Source organism: Haliotis rufescens, unplaced genomic scaffold, assembly GCF_023055435.1.
Source record: "Haliotis rufescens isolate VD_foot unplaced genomic scaffold, xgHalRufe1.0.p SCAF_5, whole genome shotgun sequence".
NCBI lineage: Eukaryota > Metazoa > Mollusca > Gastropoda > Lepetellida > Haliotidae > Haliotis > Haliotis rufescens.
Window position 1 is genome coordinate 9,870,912 of NW_025964223.1, and position 21,966 is coordinate 9,892,877.

The 21,966-nt window shown below is 39.0% G+C and overlaps 1 protein-coding gene across 1 annotated transcript in view; it reads left to right on the forward strand.

Moving 5' to 3' along the window:
- Positions 1-17,281, forward strand: part of LOC124150651 (beta-1,4-N-acetylgalactosaminyltransferase bre-4-like) — a 34,735-nt gene extending 17,454 nt beyond the window's left edge. The window contains exons 3-7 of the mRNA XM_046522621.2: positions 7,036-7,223; positions 8,204-8,326; positions 13,725-13,829; positions 15,285-15,423; positions 15,559-17,281. Of these exons, the coding sequence (XP_046378577.2) occupies positions 7,036-7,223; positions 8,204-8,326; positions 13,725-13,829; positions 15,285-15,423; positions 15,559-15,570 (567 nt within the window). The 3' untranslated portion in view covers positions 15,571-17,281. The remainder of the gene's footprint in view (positions 1-7,035; positions 7,224-8,203; positions 8,327-13,724; positions 13,830-15,284; positions 15,424-15,558) is intronic.
- Positions 17,282-21,966: the final 4,685 nt, after the last annotated feature.

Sequence of the window (21,966 nt, forward strand, 5' to 3'; positions counted from 1 at the left end):
TAGCAGTCTCCCCTGGACACCACTCGGCCAAAGTAACTTGCAGTCTCACCTGAACACCACTCGGCCCACGTATTTTGCAGTCTCCCCTGAACACCACTCGGCCCACGTATTTGGAAGTCTCCCCTGGACACAAATCGACCGACGTAAATGGCAGTCCTCTCCTGGACACCACTCGGCCTACGTAATTGGCAGTCTCCCCTGAACACCACTCGGCCCACGTAATTGGCAGTCTCCCCTGGACACAAATCGACCGACGTAAATGGCAATCTCCCCTGAACACCACTCGGCCCACGTAGCTGGCAGTCTCACCTGAACACCACTCGGCACACGTAATTAAAAGTCCTCTCCTGACACCACTCGGCCCACGTAAATGGCAGTCTCCCCTGAACACCACTCGGCCCACGTAGCTGGCAGTCTCACCTGAACACCACTCGGCACACGTAATTGAAAGTCCTCTCCTGACACCACTCGGCCCACGTATTTGGCAGTCTACCCTGAACACCACTCGGCCCACGTAACTGGCAGTCTCACCTGAACACCACTCGGCACACGTAATTAAAAGTCCTCTCCTGACACCACTCGGCCCGCGTAATTGGCAGTCTCCCTTGAACACCACTCGGCCCACGTAGCTGGCAGTCTCACCTGAACACCACTCGGCACACGTAATTGAAAGTCCTCTCCTGACACCACTCGGCCCACGTATTTGGCAGTCTCCCCTGAACACCACTCGGCCCACGTAACTGGTTGTCTCACCTGAATACCACTCGGCCCACGTAATTGGCAGTCTCCCTTGAACACCACTCGGCCCACGTAGCTGTCAGTCTCCCCTGAACACCACTCGGCCCACGTAACTGGTTGTCTCACCTGAATACCACTCGGCCCACGTAATTGGCAGTCTCCCTTGAACACCACTCGGCCCACGTAGCTGGCAGTCTCCCCTGAACACCACTCGGCCCACGTAACTGGCAGTCCTCTCCTGAACACAACTCAGCCCACGTAATTGGCAGTCTCCCCTGGACACAACTCGACACACATAAATGGCAGTCCTTTCCTGGACACCACTCGGCCTACGAAATTGGCAGTTTCCCCTGAACACCAGTTCCTCTCACACAATGGTGTTCAGGAGAGCACCCTTCAGGAGATTATATTTAATAGTGAGTGAGTGAGTGAGTTAAATTTTAAGTCACATCGGCAATATTTCAGCCATATCGTGACTCATATTTAATAGATACACGACGAGTGGGAGTTGATTATATTACAATAAAACACTGTTGCGCCCCTCATGGTTTATTCTTCCTGCAGTGTTTTATTTACGATAAACATTCCCACTTGTGTTTATTTCTTATGTGAGATATCAACATTATGTACAGCCTCTTTAAGGATGTTGTTAAAATCTACAAGCTTCAAAGATATTAACCTCCTATTTAAATAATGATGACTCCCTCAATAGAATCCGACCTCGGCAATGTCGGACAAGTCCATTTTATGCACAGGTGGGTATTTCCCGCATGTTCTCACAATCCTAACGTGGATTACCTGTACCTTTTCTCCCAATACCAATTGTCATATCTCTCCATGTTTTGGATGCGATCGCTCGGCCATCCCTGCTACATCTATGAGGAACAACTCACCAGACACTCCCCTCTCAAAAATAACGTCGTCAAACATACGACGTCTTCAGGTTGCGAGCACATGTTCGAATCTCCAGAAATTACGACATGATAGAACTATGTTTTATCGTGAAACAAACCACGCTTCCTTCTTCATTGTTCTTTGCGATTTATCGCGCAGCTATCTTATATTATCCCAAATGTAAGTACCTACAATAATATACTGAACCGCAAAAGAAACGTAACCCCAAGTAACATTGCATGAAAAGTTTTCATTGAAATATCTGGGTAATTTTTGTCAAAGTTTCTAAAATCTAACATTACCCTGTCCGGAAAAATGAAATTTGATGATAAAGAAACAAAGCAGATGACAATAAAACCGATCGCTAAAACGCATCACGGCAAAGGCCATGGTAACCTGCTGCACGTGAGTTCCGTGCAAATTGAAATGCACATGGGTCCCCCTCTTTCTTGCCCTATAAAAATCTCACACTGAGAAGAGAATTCCATGTGGCATTAATTTCAAGTGTAAGGGATACTGTTTTAACCCAACACCTGCGCTTTATGACGAGATTACTGATGGAGATCAATGTGGATTTTCTGGCTTTTGTGTAATGTTTTCATTTTTGAACATGGAATTGAACCACGGTGTATTCCGTTTCTTATTCTGCATGGGCGAGTGGCCAGTTTCTTATTCTGCCTGTGAATAAGAAAGTGCGGCCTTAGCAAGCTACTGGCTTAGGGTGTGGGGGAGAGGGGAGGAGGCGATTTTGGGAGGGGGTTGACAGCGTTCGATAGGGTGGGGTTGGTAGACGGTTTGGGGTTTCGTGTGTACCTAGATTATATAAAATTGTTTTAATGTTTGTTTGAATTTGCACGCTCCTGACTCTTCCAGTTGCCGTTTTTGATGTTGCGATAGCTTCTTCATGCAAAGGATCCTAGCACTGAAACTTTGTATGCCATATATGTAACCAAGGGGAGTCGGATTGATTAGTTTTTGGCACATTAGGGCCCATTGTCAAAGTCACTAAAAAGCATTCAGTTTGTCATTGAAAGAACCTTTTTGTAACTCTTATATTTTAGTCCTAAATTGAAATTTCGATCGTGGAGAAATATGTCATTGATATGAAAAGTAGGCCATCTTTACCAACATTACATGCTCCAGCTGTGTAAGTGTGTCAAAGCTGATACTTACTCCACCTATATCATTATGTTCCCTTAAACATGCATACGCTGAACAAACACTGACTGCCAAATTGGGATTACACTTAAATTGTTAAATCTTGCATCCGAGATCAAAGTCACGGGTTACAAAATATATACACAAAACTCTTTTAAACCTCTTAATTATGAAGATATTTTTTTGATATTTATAGGTCTCGGTTTATTTAGTTTTATGTATATGAGCACTCAATGTCATTGTCATTAGAGAGCCTTATCTTTGTCATAATAGGGACATTTGCTGTGACATGTTTATATTTGTGTGCTTGATGAAACTTGGCGAGTACATGTATCTTAGTAAACAAGTATTATTGATATGGAATGAATGTCACCTTGCCCTATTTTCATGCTTCCGCTGTATATGTATGTCAAAGCAAATAATTGTTCTAACTTAATGATGATAGTTACTTAAATGTTTATTCAATGCACACTCTTACTACAAAATTAGGGATACACTGAAACTCCTACGTCAACTATCTAAGGCCAAGGTCACGATTTATATGATGCCAACGTGTCGCTATATGGCTGAAATAATTCCGATGCGACGTTAAATTTTAACTCACTCACCAATGCCACAGAAAAATCCTTCAAACCTACCTTTTTAAAGACACAAGTGTAAGAAATTAGTAAAGATGTTTTATGAGTCTTTCTTTGAATATTTTATATTTCGCAAGGGGATGTTACTGTATCTTGTGAAAATAGTTGATACAGGAGTGGAAAGCACCATTTTGAAGTGGGGTTAGCAAAATAGCATGTGTTGCCATCAAGATAGCTAAGGCTAATAATCAGTTCGTAATTTTGTCATTTTGTAACCATGAGTATTATAAGTTAGCTCAGCGCTATATAAATTCAAACCGATCTTTCTGTAGATATTGATTGGATTTTGTTCAAACTTTGTAAATTTGACTTTCGGTCTAGATTTCGGATTGCGTATGTTGAGCATTAGATGAACACTAGAAGCTGCACATGTAACTCTTAGTGTCAGCAATGAATATTTGTTTTCAAAAACAAATATTATTCTGAAAAAGGTTTTCAAAAACACAACTGTATAGATTTCAATTGAGATATTTGATCATTATTGGCAAATGAACACTAGCAGGTTTTTTATTTTCCAAAAGAAATATAATTTTTAAACAAGTTTTCAAAACATAATTGCATAACTTTCTATATAGAGATATTAGAAAGTATATATCATTTAAGGCGGCCGCCGTGATATTGCTGGAATATTGCTAAAAGCGGCATAAACCAAACTCAGACTCATTTTGGGCAAAGGAACACTAGCATTTGCAAATGTAACCCATAACGTCATCATATGAGCACTAGAGATTACATTTGCGACTGCTAGTGTTTATTTAGTGTTGATCTGATATCTCTCTACAGAAAATTATGCATTTTTGTGTTTCTAGATAGTATTTGTTTTTGAAAAGAGACTAAGTAATAATACAATCATTTCAAATGTGAACACTAAGGAATTATACTGCAACTAACAGTGTTCATATGGTTTCCAGAATCCTGCCGGGAACCGCATTAACGAACATATTGCAGAACAAATTTGACCAAGCCTGAAGTGAGGAATGGTTAAAAAAACAAATGGTCATATAGGATTTTTCTGTATAATGACGCCAATTTCTTTCATTCGTGTATTAATATTATGATCATGATCAGTTCTTATTTGGCAGAAAGCATAAACAGTGAATAACTGGGCTAGTAACTTCAGTGCAGCGATGATATCAAAAGCAGGTTAACAGACTTTTGGGATGCAGTTATTATTTCGAACAGATGGATTGGTATGTTTTAAGAATATTATACACACATTTTATCAAAATAAATTCACAATTTCAAAATGTTTTACACATAAATAAAAACGTACAAATGACGAGTGTTATATTTTAGGTATTCTGAGCAGTGATACATGAAATACCAATACTAAGGCCTTTTGGTAATTTTTCCCAACACAGAAAGTGAATTATTGCATTGTAATCTGCTTTATAAGGTCCATATTTCACGAAATCTAGTTTCACCCCTCATCTGAAAAACATGTGAACTCTAAGGGTTGCAAATACAAAATTTATGCACAGTACTACCCCTTTGTGTTCACATGTTAACAATAGCAGTTGCAATATCAACCCCAAGTATTTCAGTATTCACGTGTTTATCCTAGGGGTTGCGGTTTAAACCGTTAGGGTTCATAGTTTCACTTAGGTTAAGGTGAACACTAGGGGTTGTAACATGTACAGGGCGTTCTTTGTTATTTTTGTGTTTCTAATCTCCACGTTTTCCCAGAGGACGGCGGTCTGTCGGAAAAAAAGTAAAAAAAGAGAAGAAAAATTGTTCTTTATTTCAGAATGTCTCTTCCAGAAGGTGAAAACTTACGATGTGAAGCCGAAAGGCTAACGTTCAATATCAAGGCCGTTATGGTTTAGACCAAATATTTGACAATTTAAACCCATGTTTGATCGACTATTGAGAGAACTGCAATGGGAGAAAATGCAAAATCGAAACTTAAACGCAATTTGCAAATGAATATAAAAGGAAATAACGAAGAGATGATGAAACAAGCGACCATCACCATTAAGTCATATTTTAATTGTCATATTTTAATTAAATAAGTTATAACTTCAACCTCTTTCAAGTCATAAATTCGGCATAAACACAACTTCGAATTGAATCGGTTCGAAAGTCTCTTATTAAATTTAATTTCAAAAGAAATATGTATCCTTTGACATGCAGTCTCAGGCAAAATGGAACCGAATACTATATTGTAAATTTACGAACAAGGGAACAGCTTTCTACAGAGATTAGATGAAGATAGTTTATTAAATATATTTTTTATTCATAAAATTAGACTGACAGATAGACCTGATCTCTCTGATTCAATAAATCGTAAATTTCACAACAGCGAATTGCAAAATATCCTTTCCTAAATAAAGCAGATTTCATATTTTAAAGCATCAATTCATACAATAAATTCCCACAATATTTTCATATATTTATATAAAATGTAGCTGAACGAAAACAGGACAATCGCGGTCAACTTAGTAACATTTGTTATATCTCATAGATACCAGAGATACATAATATTGTAATTAAGCTTTAATTAAACTGAGGTTTTCTCAAAAACATAAATAAATCAGAACGTCTTAAATGTCCTTGAAAAAAAGTACGCACAGGTGTTTATTTTAAATAGAGGGCACTGCGTTTTGGGCTATCGATTTCGTGAAGCAGTCAACAAGTCAACCAGGCGTATAGGTTGGTGGAAGGAATGTAGAACAGGCTGTGTTACGTCTGATTTAACGACCAAGGTTGTGTTAACTCCGAACTTTACAAAGAACAGAGAGGCCCGTATGTGTGAGTGCATTGTCTCAGGTTTTCAAACATCAAGGCAGCTCCACGCTTAATATATGCACTATAGTTAAAACGGATCATATATATCATCACAGAAATAAAAGTAACTGAGAGTTGCCTCCATTCCAAATTTCAACAGTTCACTTAAAGAACGCGTATTGCTATTTGTATATACGACCATGGTTTAAACACTTTTTAATTGTGAAACTTTATTAAGGAGCGGAATACCCACTTTAATACAGATGGACGGCAGATAATTCAGGATGAAAATTTTATTCTTTAATTAGGCGGGAGGAAAATTTGCAGGCGGCGTGAGATGAGAAACACACAAATAAAGTAAGGACGCCCTAACCATGTATATTTTGAAGTAGGTCGTTATATTACCTAACTGCCTAACAATTCAAGAAATGGTTATTCAGTGGTGATGTATTTGATACGGGTATCAGAGTTCTTTGTTTGCAATGTTTCGGCGACTGTTGTCAGCCCAGTTACGTTTTGATAACGTTTGTAATTTGTTGGTCAAATCTATATTTTTAAGTGTGTACACTTTTCGCGCAGGAGAATGCTTTTCTAAGTTTGGGTCTCACCGACCAATGACATGAGTATGGCTACCATTAGAGCACGACATGCTTAGTCTTTTTGCAAATACCTTGTGTCATCTTCATTTGCTTTTGAAGCGCTCTGGAATCTGTTCCAGCAGATAATCGTGAGTAATTATTATTTGGCGCTGACGTCTTATATTCAACTGCGTTGTCTTCCAAGATGTTGACTTAAAAACAGATGATATTAATAAAAAAAATATATTATTGTTGTTGTAATTAGTATGATTATTCGTCTTTGCAATGGTGTTGTGTTACAGGCAATGCCCACCACCTTCAACAGAGCAGTCCTGATGAACATCGGCTACACAGAGGCATTGAAGGACTACGACTTCCAATGCTTTATATTCCACGATGTTGACCATGTCCCCGAAAACGATCTAAATTTGTACAATTGTCAACGTTCACCAAGTCATCTGGCAGTTTCCGTCGACAAGAATAATTACAAGTGAGTTATGTTTTAGCTAGGTAGAAGAGTTTAGGAAAAACTAATCACACCCTCTGAATATTTTCTTCTAATTGAACACAAATACTTCTGATGCCGTATTTCGTCTTGTAAGCGAAAATTAAATGACTTCAACAAAAGTCCAAGTGCAATCTCACAGTAGACCTCGTTCTTGTTAAAATGGAAATGGTTATGCTTTCCTCTCTTTTGAAATATAATCTAAATAATATCACAATTACAGTACACTGTTGAAACAAATGTTAGTCGGGTGATTCTTGTTAAATAATAATAATGATAATAATAATAATGGCTCTATGAAGCCACTATAACAAATGCAAACAATTTTGCAAGTGGCATCATCTTGAGTGTATCACATTTAATACTAATGGAGAAGGCTAGATGATAAACAAGGCTGTAAGTGGATGTGTCATGTTTTGTATCATAAGGGCCAACACTGTTGTCAATGGTTGTATCGCGACTCTACAACTACTACCAACACTGTTCCCTGTGCCTGTATAATGACGGTATCACAACTACCAACACTGTTCCCTATGCCTGTATAATGACGGTATCACAACTACCAACACTGTTCCCTATGCCTGTATAATGACGGTATCACAACTACCAACACTGTTCCCTGTGCCTGTATAATGACGGTATCACAACTACCAACACTGTTCCCTATGCCTGTATAATGACGGTATCACAACTACCAACACTGTTCCCTATGCCTGTATAATGACGGTATCACAACTACCAACACTGTTCCCTGTGCCTGTATAATGACGGTATCACAACTACCAACACTGCTGTACGGGCTGCATTATGACTAATATATTAAAACTACCAACACTGCTGGCAATGGCAGTATCATGATCATGACAGTATCACAACTGTGTATAGGTTTGCTAGATAATTAGCATACCTAGGACATATTAATCAAACTATTTACTATTTATTCTATTTGTTTGTACTGACCTCAGGCTTCCTTACCCAAGCGCCTTCGGAGGCGTGGTGGCATTGACTAAGGATCATGTGATCAAAGTAAATGGCTGGTCGAATATGTACTTTGGATGGGGCTGCGAGGATGATGATTTATATCGGAGGTGAGATTTGCAATCATTGTATGCCACTGAACGATTATGTTAAATAACAGTGGGAACGCTAGGTTACATTTAGTATCAAGTAACACATGGGACTAAACAAAATGGATCGGTGGTCAGGCTGGCTTATTTGATTGAATGGGTGTCTTCAAATAAATACAGCGACAATGGCCTTTCCATATAACAATATAAATATCTGAATGACGCAAATTCGATTGTACGATTCCAACTGTATGATTAGCATGTGTTTGTGAATCACTGTCAAATAGTAATGGTACCAGGTGTTAGCGAAAAGGTGAGCATATCCTGCCCTACCGGTGGCATCCGTCACAAACACATGCAAAGTCAAGTCAATTGTTCACGTGAAAAAGCACGGGAACATATGGTATAAGTCAAAATAGGGAATTGCATCGGACATCTTTTTTGTCACTGGTGCGTCAAATTTGGAAATGTCCTCCACATGTCTACCATGGAACCTTTTGAAAGCTTCACGGAGGCCTTGAATGTTGTAACCTTGATCATGCAACTTCAGAGCAAGCATCGTATGACGCTTTTTTGAATTCTTGGTAGAGAAAGCTTGCTCAATTGTATCTCCAAAGTTGTGAATTGTAAACACCAAAGGCTGGAACTGCTGGAATATTGCTCGACATGAAGGGCAAGTTGACTATTGAAAAAATGAAGTCATCCCTTATGCTATACAGTCTTGTGGTGAGTGTTTTGTCACTCTGAATCTTTAGGCATTGATCTAAATATGAAACAGATGAGGCGGTCTCACAGGTCTCCTTTATTTCTAGTTCAGATGGGTTAATCAGTGGAAAGGGAATGGACTATTTGATTGTTATTGAACGATATCAGATCATCGATATACCTGAAGCTCATTAAGTTTAACTTCTTGGCGAAATAACCTTGTTTTGACTTTGCCAAATCCAAGCAGAAATAATTCCGATTCATATGCATACTGAAACAGATCCACAAGATCCACAAGATCCACAAGAAGGGAAGCACAATTGGTGCCCATTCTTGTCTAAATGTCTTACCCCCATATAACGTAGAATCTATCAATGAGGAAGTCCAGCATTTCATATACAGTTTTCCCAGTAATCTTCAGATTTGCTTTTCGTTTTTCTCAAATTGTCCTGAATCTCTGAATATAGATACGTAACTGTATCTGTTTTCATCACATTTTGTAGCAAAAAGCCAAATGGATCACGGAATGGAATTTGTCATGTGGGATTGTGGTGTACAAAGTTAAAAAATCAAATGTTTTGACAGGATGGAACTTGGCTTTTTTCTGAGGCTGCAAAATGTTTTTGAGAATTCACATGGTATTAATTCCACTTGCCTCAAATACTTTCTGTGAATATAACGAAAAACCCGACGGCGAGGGGTATTGCTGATAATATAGACACCTGGTTTATTTGTTCGAAACTTGACATAGCTGGACGTTTGCTGACTGTTGCGTTACACGACATACAAACAAAAACTAAAAATGGCATCAGCATCAAACAACCATGTCAATAATATAAGCTCTATGCCCTTTCCACGATGATATCAAGTAACGTCATACGACTCTTGCTCAAACGTTGTTTGATCAGTGTTACAAGTTACGGCAGTACAAGTTAAAATTATTTTAATGATATTCCAGACAATTGGAGGATATTTCGAAATGTGAGGTATCAGCGTCCAAAATGATGTCAAATGCAATTCCCAAATTTACCCTAAATGCCATTTCCAAACTTAGCCTATCTCACACGATGCATTTCTCTTTCTTCTTTTAATCCCAACTGGAAAGGTGCCTAAACAAAGGTTTCCAGTGTCTTAAAAAGCAATTCACCCGCGCACACCTAGTGTCACCATGGTCACCTCTCAGCAATCTAGGTCATGCATGCTTTTCCTTCCGGCTGACCCACACACGCTAAACACCTGGTCTCCCAAGCCAACTCATTCTCTTTTTGTTTTCTTCTAAGTCGGTGTTCATCAAGAACGAACAGTCCAAGCGTCATCCCACGGGTCTCTCTGACAGACCGGTAATTTCGCCATCCGACCCGCAAGATGTTTGTTTCGACTGTCGTGGGTGTTGTACCCATCTATGCGCTATGATCTATGCGTTTAATGTGCCTGAAGAAACCTTCAGTATTAACCTTAAAAAATGTCGGCGCCGAGAGCAAGAAAGGTGCTGGATAAACAACAAAAACTAAGAAAACTCTTAGTGAAAAAGTAAAAAAGTTCGGCGAAGCACGCCAATCAAGATCCAGGCATTCTTCTCCTACATCTCAGCGTCACTCACCGTCTTCTTCATCAACGCAGTTGGATTGTCACTGTCAAAATATCCGAATTGATTCCAACTAAAAGTCTTCAGTTTATACGCCTGGGAATGATGTTCCTACCCATGGATCGTTGGAGGAAAATTCAACACCTGGTTCCATTAACACTTACCGAGACATCAGTAGAGGCTCTCCACCTTCAACCAATTCAGTGCTTTCTCAAACCATTTCTCCATGAACGACGTTTGTCAGATTGTAATCTCCCTGTCGAACCACTTACGGACACATCTTCAATGGTGGCTTGTTCCGTCAAACGTTTGAGAAGCAGTCTCCTTGTGGCAGATTATCCCGACTCTACATCTCTTTGTCGACGCCTAAACCGTGGGATGGGGAGCTCATTGTCAGGAACTACAAGTTGCAAGCGGTGGTCTCTCGAAAAAAGCAATCTTCACATCAACAGCTTAGATTTCAAAGCAGTGATTTTGGTAATGTCACATTGGGCAACACTCCTCTAGTCTTATGATCCACTCGGACAACCTATCCATCACCGAGTAGACCCGTGACGATTCCCGGGTAGAATAGGTCTTCAGCAACCCATGCTTGCCGTAAAAGGTGACTATGCTTGTCGTAAAAGGAGACTAACGGGATCGGGTGGTCAGGCTCGCTGACTTGGTTGATGCATGTCATCGATTCCAATTACGTGGATCGATGCTTATGATATCAATCACTACATTGTCTGGTCCAGACTCGATTATTTACAGACCGCCGTCATATAGCTGGAATATTGCTGAGTGCGGCGTTAAACAACAAACCAACCAATCAACCAACCATCACCGAGTACATAAACAAGATAAACAAGTCGTTGTCATTCTGTCTTTGGCGCTCGACTTTTTTCAACTGATAGACTCTCTCAACATCCATGTTCGGGCAAAACACATACCGCCGTCTCCAAAGTCATAGCCGACTCCCAGTCCCGAACCCACAAACCATCTCCCATGGAATGGCGCCCACATCCGATGATCTTCCAGTGGATTTGTCAGTGCTCTGACGTCGATCTCTTCGCAACCGGCTTCAACACTTAGCTATCGCACTTCATATCTCCTATCCAAGATCCTCAGTTAGCAATCTCGTGGGAGGCTAACACACTTAGGCCTTTCCCCCAAAAGATGTTCAACCTCGGGTCCTTCAGAAGATAACGTCCACCAGTCACTTCACAATATTTTAGGTAGCGGCCTATTGACCAACATGGATTTGGTTCACCACCCTCATCCAACTCACAGACAGAAGATTTCATCTAGGATTATTCTAGAAGGGTAGCCAAGACATCTCTATGACTGACGTCCAAGGTCTGCACCAATTTGGGCTATTGGCTCTTGCACAAGTCTCTAAGACACATGCGCAGAGAGTGTGACACCTGCACTCGATCCAGTTTTCTTGTATGACGTCTCTCTCTAGACAAAATATACCTTGGTATGATTCTTTAAGTTTGTTGCATTTTGGGGCGTTCTCCCAGACTGAGTATTTGAACGGATGATGCATTGCGGTCTTCATCTGAAGCGGCCAGATGTCAATGCCCCGATCCCTATTCCGCTCACCTCTGCACTGGGCATGTGTTGTTGGGTAGTGGGTCGACGATCCTTTTATGGCATCGTCGATCTTTCCTCTTTTCGTCTTAACCTTTCGATTCAATCACCGAGACAGTGATAGAGTTTTTCCACGAAGCCTTAAAGAGATGCCAAGTTGGTTGGTTCCATCCTCCATGAGAGAAAGTGATACACCTGTCTGGTAGAATCGATAGGCCAAACACATGCCGAATCGATTACAAGTCGTACATTGATTTGTTTGGCATTACAATTAGCTCAGTCACGTGCGAACATTTTACACTTATTGTACCCGACTTCATGTGCTTTCCTCTGTTCACGTATCAGGGTCACAACACTCTTTGGGAGTGTTTGATCCCTATCCACGGGCTTTGCCATATGACACTAGACAGTGCTACTTAATATGGTTTTGTATCACTGAGCTCCAGCGTCCTCGTGTATATCTTTCAGTTGTCATTATAGATAGACTAGGGAGTTGCACCTCACCTTCCAACCGTGGGATACATGCATAGTGTGAGATATGATCAATTTAAAAATTTGTAAATTTTACAATAAATTGTTTATTTATATAACTTATCCGTGTACCGATTGACGTTGCATGGCAGGAGCACCGATGTCCGGCGTCAGGCAAAAATACTCTTTAAAGCAAATTGTGTGAATTGCGGGAGCTACCCAAAGGACAGGACATGCTTACCCTTTTCGTGAACACCTAGTTACATCACTGGTTTTCAGTGGTCCAGCTGTTGTTCCCTTTATGACAAATTTTAATCTGTTTCGGCGGATAATCTAGTCTGATTATTCTCTTGCATTGGCAATTTATATTTTCAGAACAATGATTATTGATTTGTCTTTGTGACGAGTGCCTTTACTCAAACACTTGGTACCATCATTATTTCATAGTGATGACTAAACACATGCTCGCGATATAGTAGGAATCGTACAATTAGTTTTCAGCAGAAATTTCTGGTGCGTATGGAAAGGGAGTTATCGCGTATATTCTCAAGGCAAACTGAAATGAATGTCTCAGTGCTTGAGAGCCTTAACCCCTGCATTTAACCAGCCTATCCCAACTTGAGTCTTCTCTTACTGTAAAGGGACTGAAAGGCTGAACCTGCATGGGGATCCCATACATGCCAAAATTGTTATTCTAAGAGGCTACTAAATAAAATCAGTCGGTCATTCGGTGACTTAATGTTTTAGTGTGCCATAGCACCCGACGGTGTTGCAATTTGCGTTTTCAGTGACTGCCTTTAGACACATTTATGAAGACGCCGCCGTGATAAGGCTGGAACATTGTTAACTGGGGCATCTCAGAACATTAATTTTTCCTTGCTTCTAATAATTTCCAAAATCAAATGAATTAAACCGCTTCATCACAATATAATAATCAGTGAGTGAGTAAAATGTGGTTAACTGCTTCAGTTAGCGTTACTTCGAAAACTCAAGACTGATCATAATCTTACCGATACATCACACTAACTGAAGCAATTAACCATCAAATCCACACAATGTATGAACATATATTTCTGTTCGCAGAATTCATCTAAATGGTTTGAAAGTGTCACGAGGGCCTGCAGAAATAGGTCGATATAAGATGATAAAACATATACGAGATAAAACAAACCAAAAGAACAAGTACAGGTAAGACGCATTAATGAAAAAAACAAAATGTCTGCTCTACAGGTATCATGTGTCAAAAAACAACCCGAAAATGTAATCTAACATTTTCAATTTTGTTATGGACTTATGAATGTTATTCAGATTACTGATTTGAAACAAGTTACAATTTGTGCATGTCAGCTGATATATACAGCGTGTGACAGAATCTGGTGATTATCTTTCATATTACAAAATGGTTGACTCTTGTGAGTTGTTGTTATATTAGAAATTAAACTGATATTTTGTATAACTCGATATATGTTGGGCATTATCCATTCAACAAAGAATCAATACATCTGGTGACAAATTGTCCCTGTTTTCATGCTGAATGCTTCATTGCCTGGAGAAGAACTGTCCTCTGACTGTGTAGCTTAGACACGATCATTGCATGTCTGGCATCGATGATTTATCTAAGCCCGACGCACTTCATTGGTTTCTTGTGTCAAAGAGGCCATACTTGTTCTTTTTTTCAAAAGCCAACTGCACAATTGTACTACCCCATTTCCACATTACATGTTTGTAAAGTCATCAAAGCTTCAAAATAATATTCAAACGGGTCAAGTACAATTTTGATTTGCAATTGCACAAGACCCCAGTCCAAATCAGGTAAGACACCAGGTGTTCAGCAATTAGGCCCAGAAGTAAGCTTAGTATATTGATGACCTTATATTGTTCAATCATTATCAAATAGCCAGTTCCCTTCCACTGATTTATCCACCTGAACCAGAAATATATGAGATCAATGAAAACGTTTCATCTGTCTCATATCCAGATCTATGGATAAAGATTCAGATTAACAATAAAGTATCCACAAGAATGTATGAAAAACGTCCAATAGTAAACTTTCCCTTTATCTCGAGCAATATTCCCGCTTCTCCAGGCCAATTAAAGGTCTTTATTAAGGGTTACGGTATCCAGGGCCTTTGTAAAGCTGTTAAAATGTTGTATTGAGAAATTCTTATGCATAAAAAATGATCGACGCATTTCTCTATTTGGCTTTGTACCACAGGTTCTCGTCTTTGTTCTGGTGAAATCATGATTTGCCTTCGTACGCGTTTGCCCTGGTGCCACAGGAGCAAGAAAATAATGCTACTTTCGAGAAATGGGCGAATAGTATGTCAATATAGATTTTACGATATGGGTGTTCTGGTAAGGCACATATGCTACTATTACCGGTCCGTACAGAATCATAAATGCAGTATTTGCATTAAGGACCTCGATATTTCTGATTGCGGCGTGAAACAATAAACAATTAAACATACAGAATTTCACAATCCCTATAACGAATATACCAATGCTCTCGGTGTGTAAATTATGTACATTTATACCCAAAGAGATTTTTGTAGAAGGATACAATAATCTCAGTCTCAAAGTATCAAGGGTGAATGTATGGATTTGGATTCTATTAATTCAACCCCACACAAATCTTCATTGCAGAGGAAAGCTCTTAAAAGGAATGAAGACACGGATGAAAAGTGATGGATTGAATTCACTGAAGTATGACGTTCTTAAAAGGGAATATCGGCCATTATTTGCTTACATTTTTGTACGCATACCTGTTGAAGGGGACACAAAGGTACGAACCTGTAACTGAAACAGGATATACCTTTTTGACATTTTAGCTGTTCCACCCTCTTCAATTTTAAGTCTGGATTAACGTTTGTTTTAGAATGAGCTGATGTCGCCTTTACACTGTATCTTTTTGTTCCAGAGTCATCATTGACTGAATGCTGGGGAACATTAACATCTACGTGTGACGCTAGTCATCTCTATTGAGAAGGAATCACTGAGAAGGAATGTTTCAAATATAAAAGTTAAAACAACTGTTGAAGTTTGTTTTAAGCTCATTGTGCTTACATGTATGCTTGGCCTAAAGTGTTCATATTACTGTTAAAAGATCAAGATGCGTCTAGAGAAAAGACATTTCACATTTATCACAAGAGTATAATGGTCATTACATATTTATCATTGGATTGGTTCCATGTTAATGAATCAAGCAAACAGGTAAGATACTTTTCATTTGTAGCATCCGGAGTGAGTCACAAAATCAATAGAGAGATGATCAATCTGGCACGTAGGCTTCGGTACATTTCCGATTACAACACACATGAGTTCATGGTCAGATCTAACTTTTAATGAATCAAACTGAGGTATTGTGACATGTGACAAAGACAGGCCAGGCCCGATACCTTCAACATAAGGAAAAGAGAGCGTGGTTTGCAGTCGATCAAGTCGAATACCGATCGATCTAAGTTCTCTCCATTTAGTGACGATCCTGGCCGGTCTGACCCTGTCGTGTATTGATACATGGACTGAGAGTAAGTACAACTAATGTGAGTTTAAAGCTGGTGTTGCGTTTCTTTATTATGCGAGTATAAATTCTGATGGAGATAATTCAGAGTATGCGTCGTTAGATCAATGACTGAGCTGAGCCGATGCTGACAAGTCATGGCTTAACTGACCATGAAGACCAGGAACGGCAATACTTTCAGTAACTGTAATAGGGTCGCATTTGACACCCGAAAGTGAATCAGTGAGTTAAGATTTAACGTCACATCGGCAGTATTTCAGCCACATTGTGACGAGAAGTACATTAATAATGCATATATTTAGACCAAATAAAAACCTGTCAACGATGGACAGTAAAATAACTAGATTTATCACAGATTTTATTTAAAACTAGTAGATAGCCATAAAAATATAACATCATATGTAACAATACAAGATAAAAATGAGCTATAGATTGCCAGCCACTGAAGAGAGATCCCCATGCTATGGTCTACACCTTTCAACAAATAGTCGTGTGTATATCTGCTATAGCCAATACGACATCGCCGCATAACGACCTCTTCAAATCTGGACTGACAACCCAAGTAGGTGTAACCGATATTTGGTTTAATTTCATGTAATTTATTGATACCTACCTGGGTGTCCTACTTCTTTTGCATTAGATCTCGGATGTAACATCTAATACTAGTCTTACATGTATAATCACTGTATGGGATCATTCATTCACTTTATTTCCAATACGTATAGGCCACAGGCCTTTGTGTACAGACAGGTTTCAGTTTCGCATTTCTTACTTCATTTGCATAATATAGATATTTTGCTAGATTTGTAATAATATATGTATCTGGTGACGACAAAAGCATATTAAATTTATGAACGTTAGGATGACAATAGAACTTTGCTTTGATATATAGTTGCCGACATACGATGGGCAAATAAGCAGGAAGTGGTACTCGGTGTCAACACAGTCTAATTTACAAAGTTTGCATTTTCTTAAATTTCTTGGGATTTTATAATGACGTCCATTCTCAATTTCCAAAGTATGACAATCAGAAGTGGTGTCACAGATTTGTTGAGTTCTGCTTTTGCAGCAGCATCGTCCATTGTGTTACCAGTGATACCAAGATCATTAATTAATTCAAGAATTTGGATTAAAAGTGGATATTTCGAAAACATATTTTTAATTGCCTAACGAATAATAATGAATAAAAATGAATAAAATAATGAACTGTTTATATTCAGATTGGTTGTTGATATATTTTAGTGCAGTAAAAATGGCGTTCACTTCTGCTGAAAAGATGGAAGTATTATCAGGTAATCGTGAGGATATTGTTCTGGATCCAATGACAGTGGCACTAGCAACAGCACCACCATCCTTGAATCCATAAGTAAATATAGATTTATAAGTATCATATTTGTCTCTGAATTGATTGTATTCTTGTTTGTAAATTAATTGATTGGTGTCTGATTTCTTTAATTTGGTTAATGTGAGGTCTACCTCTGGCCTTACCATTTGCCAAGGAGGAGATGAAAACAGCTGAGAGGGAGCTATATCTTGCAGTTTAATATTAGCAGCAGACATGGTAGACTGGATTCTGATTCCAAGTGGTGGAACAAGAGATGATTTTGCATTGTAAATATCTTGGTAAAGAGGATTAAAGACGCAATTAAAAGCTGGATTTGACTGATTCATCCGCTTCTACATACAGACTGTGAATGGGAGACGTTCTAAAGGCTCCAAGGCAAAGCCTCAGGCCCTGATGATGGATAGTATCTAGTTTTTGTAAATTACTTTTGCAGGCTCCACCATAGACGATGGAGCCGTAATCAATTTTTTAACGGATGAGTGACCTGTACAAGTGTATGAGGGTTGTTTGATCCCCTCCCCACATTGAATTGGAAACTACTTTCAATGTATCGAGTGCCTTCAAACATTTAGCTTTAAGGTATTTAATATGTGGAAGAAAAGTTAAATGGCTATCGAAAATAAGGCCCAAGAACTTGGCCTCCTTTACAACTTTGATAGGGGTGCCATTTAAAAATAGTTATGCAGCTTATATTTTCTGCAGAAATGAAGACAGTTAGTTTTTGATTTGGAAAATTTAAACCCGTTTTCAAGGGACCATTTATGAATTTTATTGAGACAGATTTGTAGTTGCCTCTCTATTGTATGCATATTTTCTCCACGACAAGAAACATTAAAATCATCCACAAAAAGTGATCTACTGCATCACTTAAAACCTTAGAAAGACTATTTCTTTTTATACTAAATAAAGTGACAGACAAAATACTTCCTTGTGGGACTACCGATCCTGACGATAATGATCAGACAGGGTAGAACCCACGTGGACCTGAAATTGTCTGTCAGTTAAAAACTTGGATATAAATTGAGGCAAACGGACGCGCAATCCAAAATCATGTAAATCCTTTAAAATCCCATTTTTCCACGTAGTGTCATACGCTTTTTCTAAATCGAAAAAGATAGACACTGAATGTTGGTTATTAATTATTGCATTTTTCACAAATGATTCTAACCGTACTAAATGATCAACAGTACTTCTATTCTTACGAAAGCCACACTGAATATTTGTAATTAAATTATTTGATTCCAAGTACCATGTTAATCTATTGTTGACTATGCGTTCCATGGTTTTGCAAACGCAACTTGTCAATGAAATGGGTCTATAATTTGAGTGTGTGAGTGAGTTGGGTTTAACGCTGCTTTTAACAGTATTCCAGTTATATCACAGCGTGTCAGCTTAATGTGGGAGGAAAGCCCGAAGTGATGCAGGTCTCAGACGTTTACCACTTCGGTGAAACCCACGAGCACGGGTATGGTGCTTACAAACCTAGAAACATAATCGGGTCTATAATTTGAAGGATCACTGTTATCGTCCAGGTTTCGGTATGGGTACAACTATGCATGGCATCACGCCAGGAAGAAGGAAACTAACCTGATGTCATATATCATCAAAAATTAACAAAAGGGTTTCTAAACACGGTTCTGGTAAGTGTTTCAGGAGTTGATAGTGTATATTATAAGCTCATGTTGCAGTATCATTAGCTTGTCAAAGAGCAGTATAAAGTTCATGGATAGAAAATATTTCATTATAATCTTCCCCATTATCTGATCTAAAATTTATAGAATTCTCCTTCCTGCAGTTTTTAAAACTTGGGGAATTGAGGGACATAATTTGAGGAAGACAAATTTTAAGCTAACGTTTCATCCAGTTTATTTGCAATATCCGATTTATTAGTTAATAGTTTATCCCTATTCTTAAGATTACGGATGCTAGATTTAGAACCCTTACCTTTAATTTTCTATATCATATTCCATACCTTGGACAAGGTTGGTTGGTTGTTTGGTTTGTTGTTTATCGCCGCACTCAGCAATATTCCAGCTGTATGACGGCGGTCTGTAAATAGTCGAGACTGGACCAGACAATCCAGTGATCAATATCATGAGCATCGATCCACGCAATTCGGATCGATGACATGCATCAACCAAGTCAGCGAGCCTGACCACCCGATCCAGTTAGTCGCCTTTATAATTAACGACAAGCATTATCACCTTTTACGGCAAGCATGGGTTGCTGAAGACCTATTCTACCCCGGAATCTGCACGGGTCCCTTGGACATGGGCGTTCGTGAGTTTATTTTGGAAACTTAATGTTGCCAAGATTGGCGTTTATTTTGTTTAAACGTACGCCTGGCTTTAGCATTTGAGATTTTATATTTATTCAAATTATGGACCATGGGATGGCGACGGAAATAGTGCTCAGCCTTTTTCCGTGCCTTCCTGGCCTGTTTGCAGTCATTGTTAAACCATGGTTTACGGATGTGTGGATTTGTAGAGGACTCAGGAATACATTCATCAGCAATTTTGTTTAATTCATCAGAAAATAATTGTACAGTGTCAGTAGCGTCAAGAAACAGATCAGGTTTTAATTTATTGGATGCAAGCATTTCAAATAAAGGCCAGTTGACCTTAGTAAAGTTCCATCTTGTTAAAGGAGGAACATCTGAAGGTAATACGGGTTTTAAAATGGTTGGGAAATGATCACTGCCACAGAAGTCTTCGTGGACGGACCATTCAAATTCGTTTAATAAATCAGAGTGAGTGATAAATCAAGAGCAGAGTAGGTACCTGTACCGGGATGTAGATATGTGTTTGAACCGTCATTATGGATACACAAGTCGTTGTTCGAAATGAAACCTTCCAAAATTTTACCCTTGTTATTTATCTGAACACTACCCCAGAGTGGATTGTGCCCATTTAAGTCACCCATAATGATACAGGGCTTGGGGAGTTGATCATAAAGCTTGAAGTTCAGACGGTCGAAGGGAAGAAGATGGTGGAATATAGAGCGAACACAAAGTAAAAACTATGTGTAAAGTTACACGGACGGCAACAGCTTGAAGAGGAGTAGCAAGATGAACGGGGCTGTGGATAACTCCGTGTTTCAGGAATACTGAAGAACCTGAAGATTTTGCACCTGGAGGTGAAAAGACATTGTAGGAGGTATAACCTCTTATATCGAAATTTTCAGTGTCCTGGTAATACAATGTATGTTTCTTGTAGACAAATCGCCGATGGTTTGAAATCCTGAATTAAAAGTTGTAAATCATTATAATTATTCTTAAGCTCTCTACAGTTTCATTGTATTAAATGTGATGATTGAGTCACGGTGGCTCAATGGGTGATCTCTCACGTGAACGTGAGGAAGAAGACCTCCTACCGCTACTGTCTGACGAAGGAGTCACCTCCATGTCTAAAGCATTGAAGGAGTTGTGGAGAGATACATCTGAAGGAGACGGGGTACTGGGTGTCTGATTTCTGTTGAACTTTTTTCTTTGTTTGTGTGATAATTTTCGGTCCAGAACAACTGGTTCTTCAGAAGGAGTCTGAGTCTGTGCCTGAACACTATCGGGTGGTGATGCAGATTGTTGAACAGCATTGAGGATCATATTTCAACAACACTGGCTGATTGTAAGATATACGATGAGGGGTTTCGTTACTTGTTGTTAGAACTAACCAAATACAACGCAATGAAGCAGGAGATTCGATCCAATTCTCGTAAGACCAGTGGTATTAGCGAAGATGAGAAAAAAAGATCATAGAACAGGGGAGACAACAAGCGCGTCAGTTATTCCGTGCCAAAACCAAAGAACTGGTTGAAGATTAAAAATAGATTGTTTCCTATCGTTGGATCACATTTAAACGAATGCTTACATACGTCTATAATAATGTCAACAAAAACATTTATGCTACGGGACAAAATTATAAAATGGCGAGAAATATCACAGGGTATATATTATAAAAGTAATGTCAAACCAACCAAATACGGTCATAGTCTGGTCACCTTGTAAAATGAACGAAGAGCTTAGTAAAAATGTTGAATATCACTTTGTTCAAAATAATGGCATGCATATGAGTAAAAATAATAGAGAATATTAGTCTCATGACGATCGTTGAATCACATCATCATTTTTGCATAAAAAAATACCTCTGCAGTAGCAGTATACGTATATAAATCTGGCTCCAGTGGATTTGCGGGAGAACTGTCATTACTTATACTACTCATGCTGAATATCATGCTCAAAGCACATTATTACCCCCGTCATTCTCATATCCAAGGAGTATATGTATTTACGACCTAAGCTGTGCTAGAAGTTATTCAGTTATTTCAAGCATTCAGTTATTTCACAGCGTATCAGGTTGATGTGGGAGGAAAAGGAGTATAACCATTTCGGCGCATGAGTAGGTTAATTCACGAACTACGCACGAAAAGGACGACAACGCGACATTATCGAATATTGTCGCGCATTT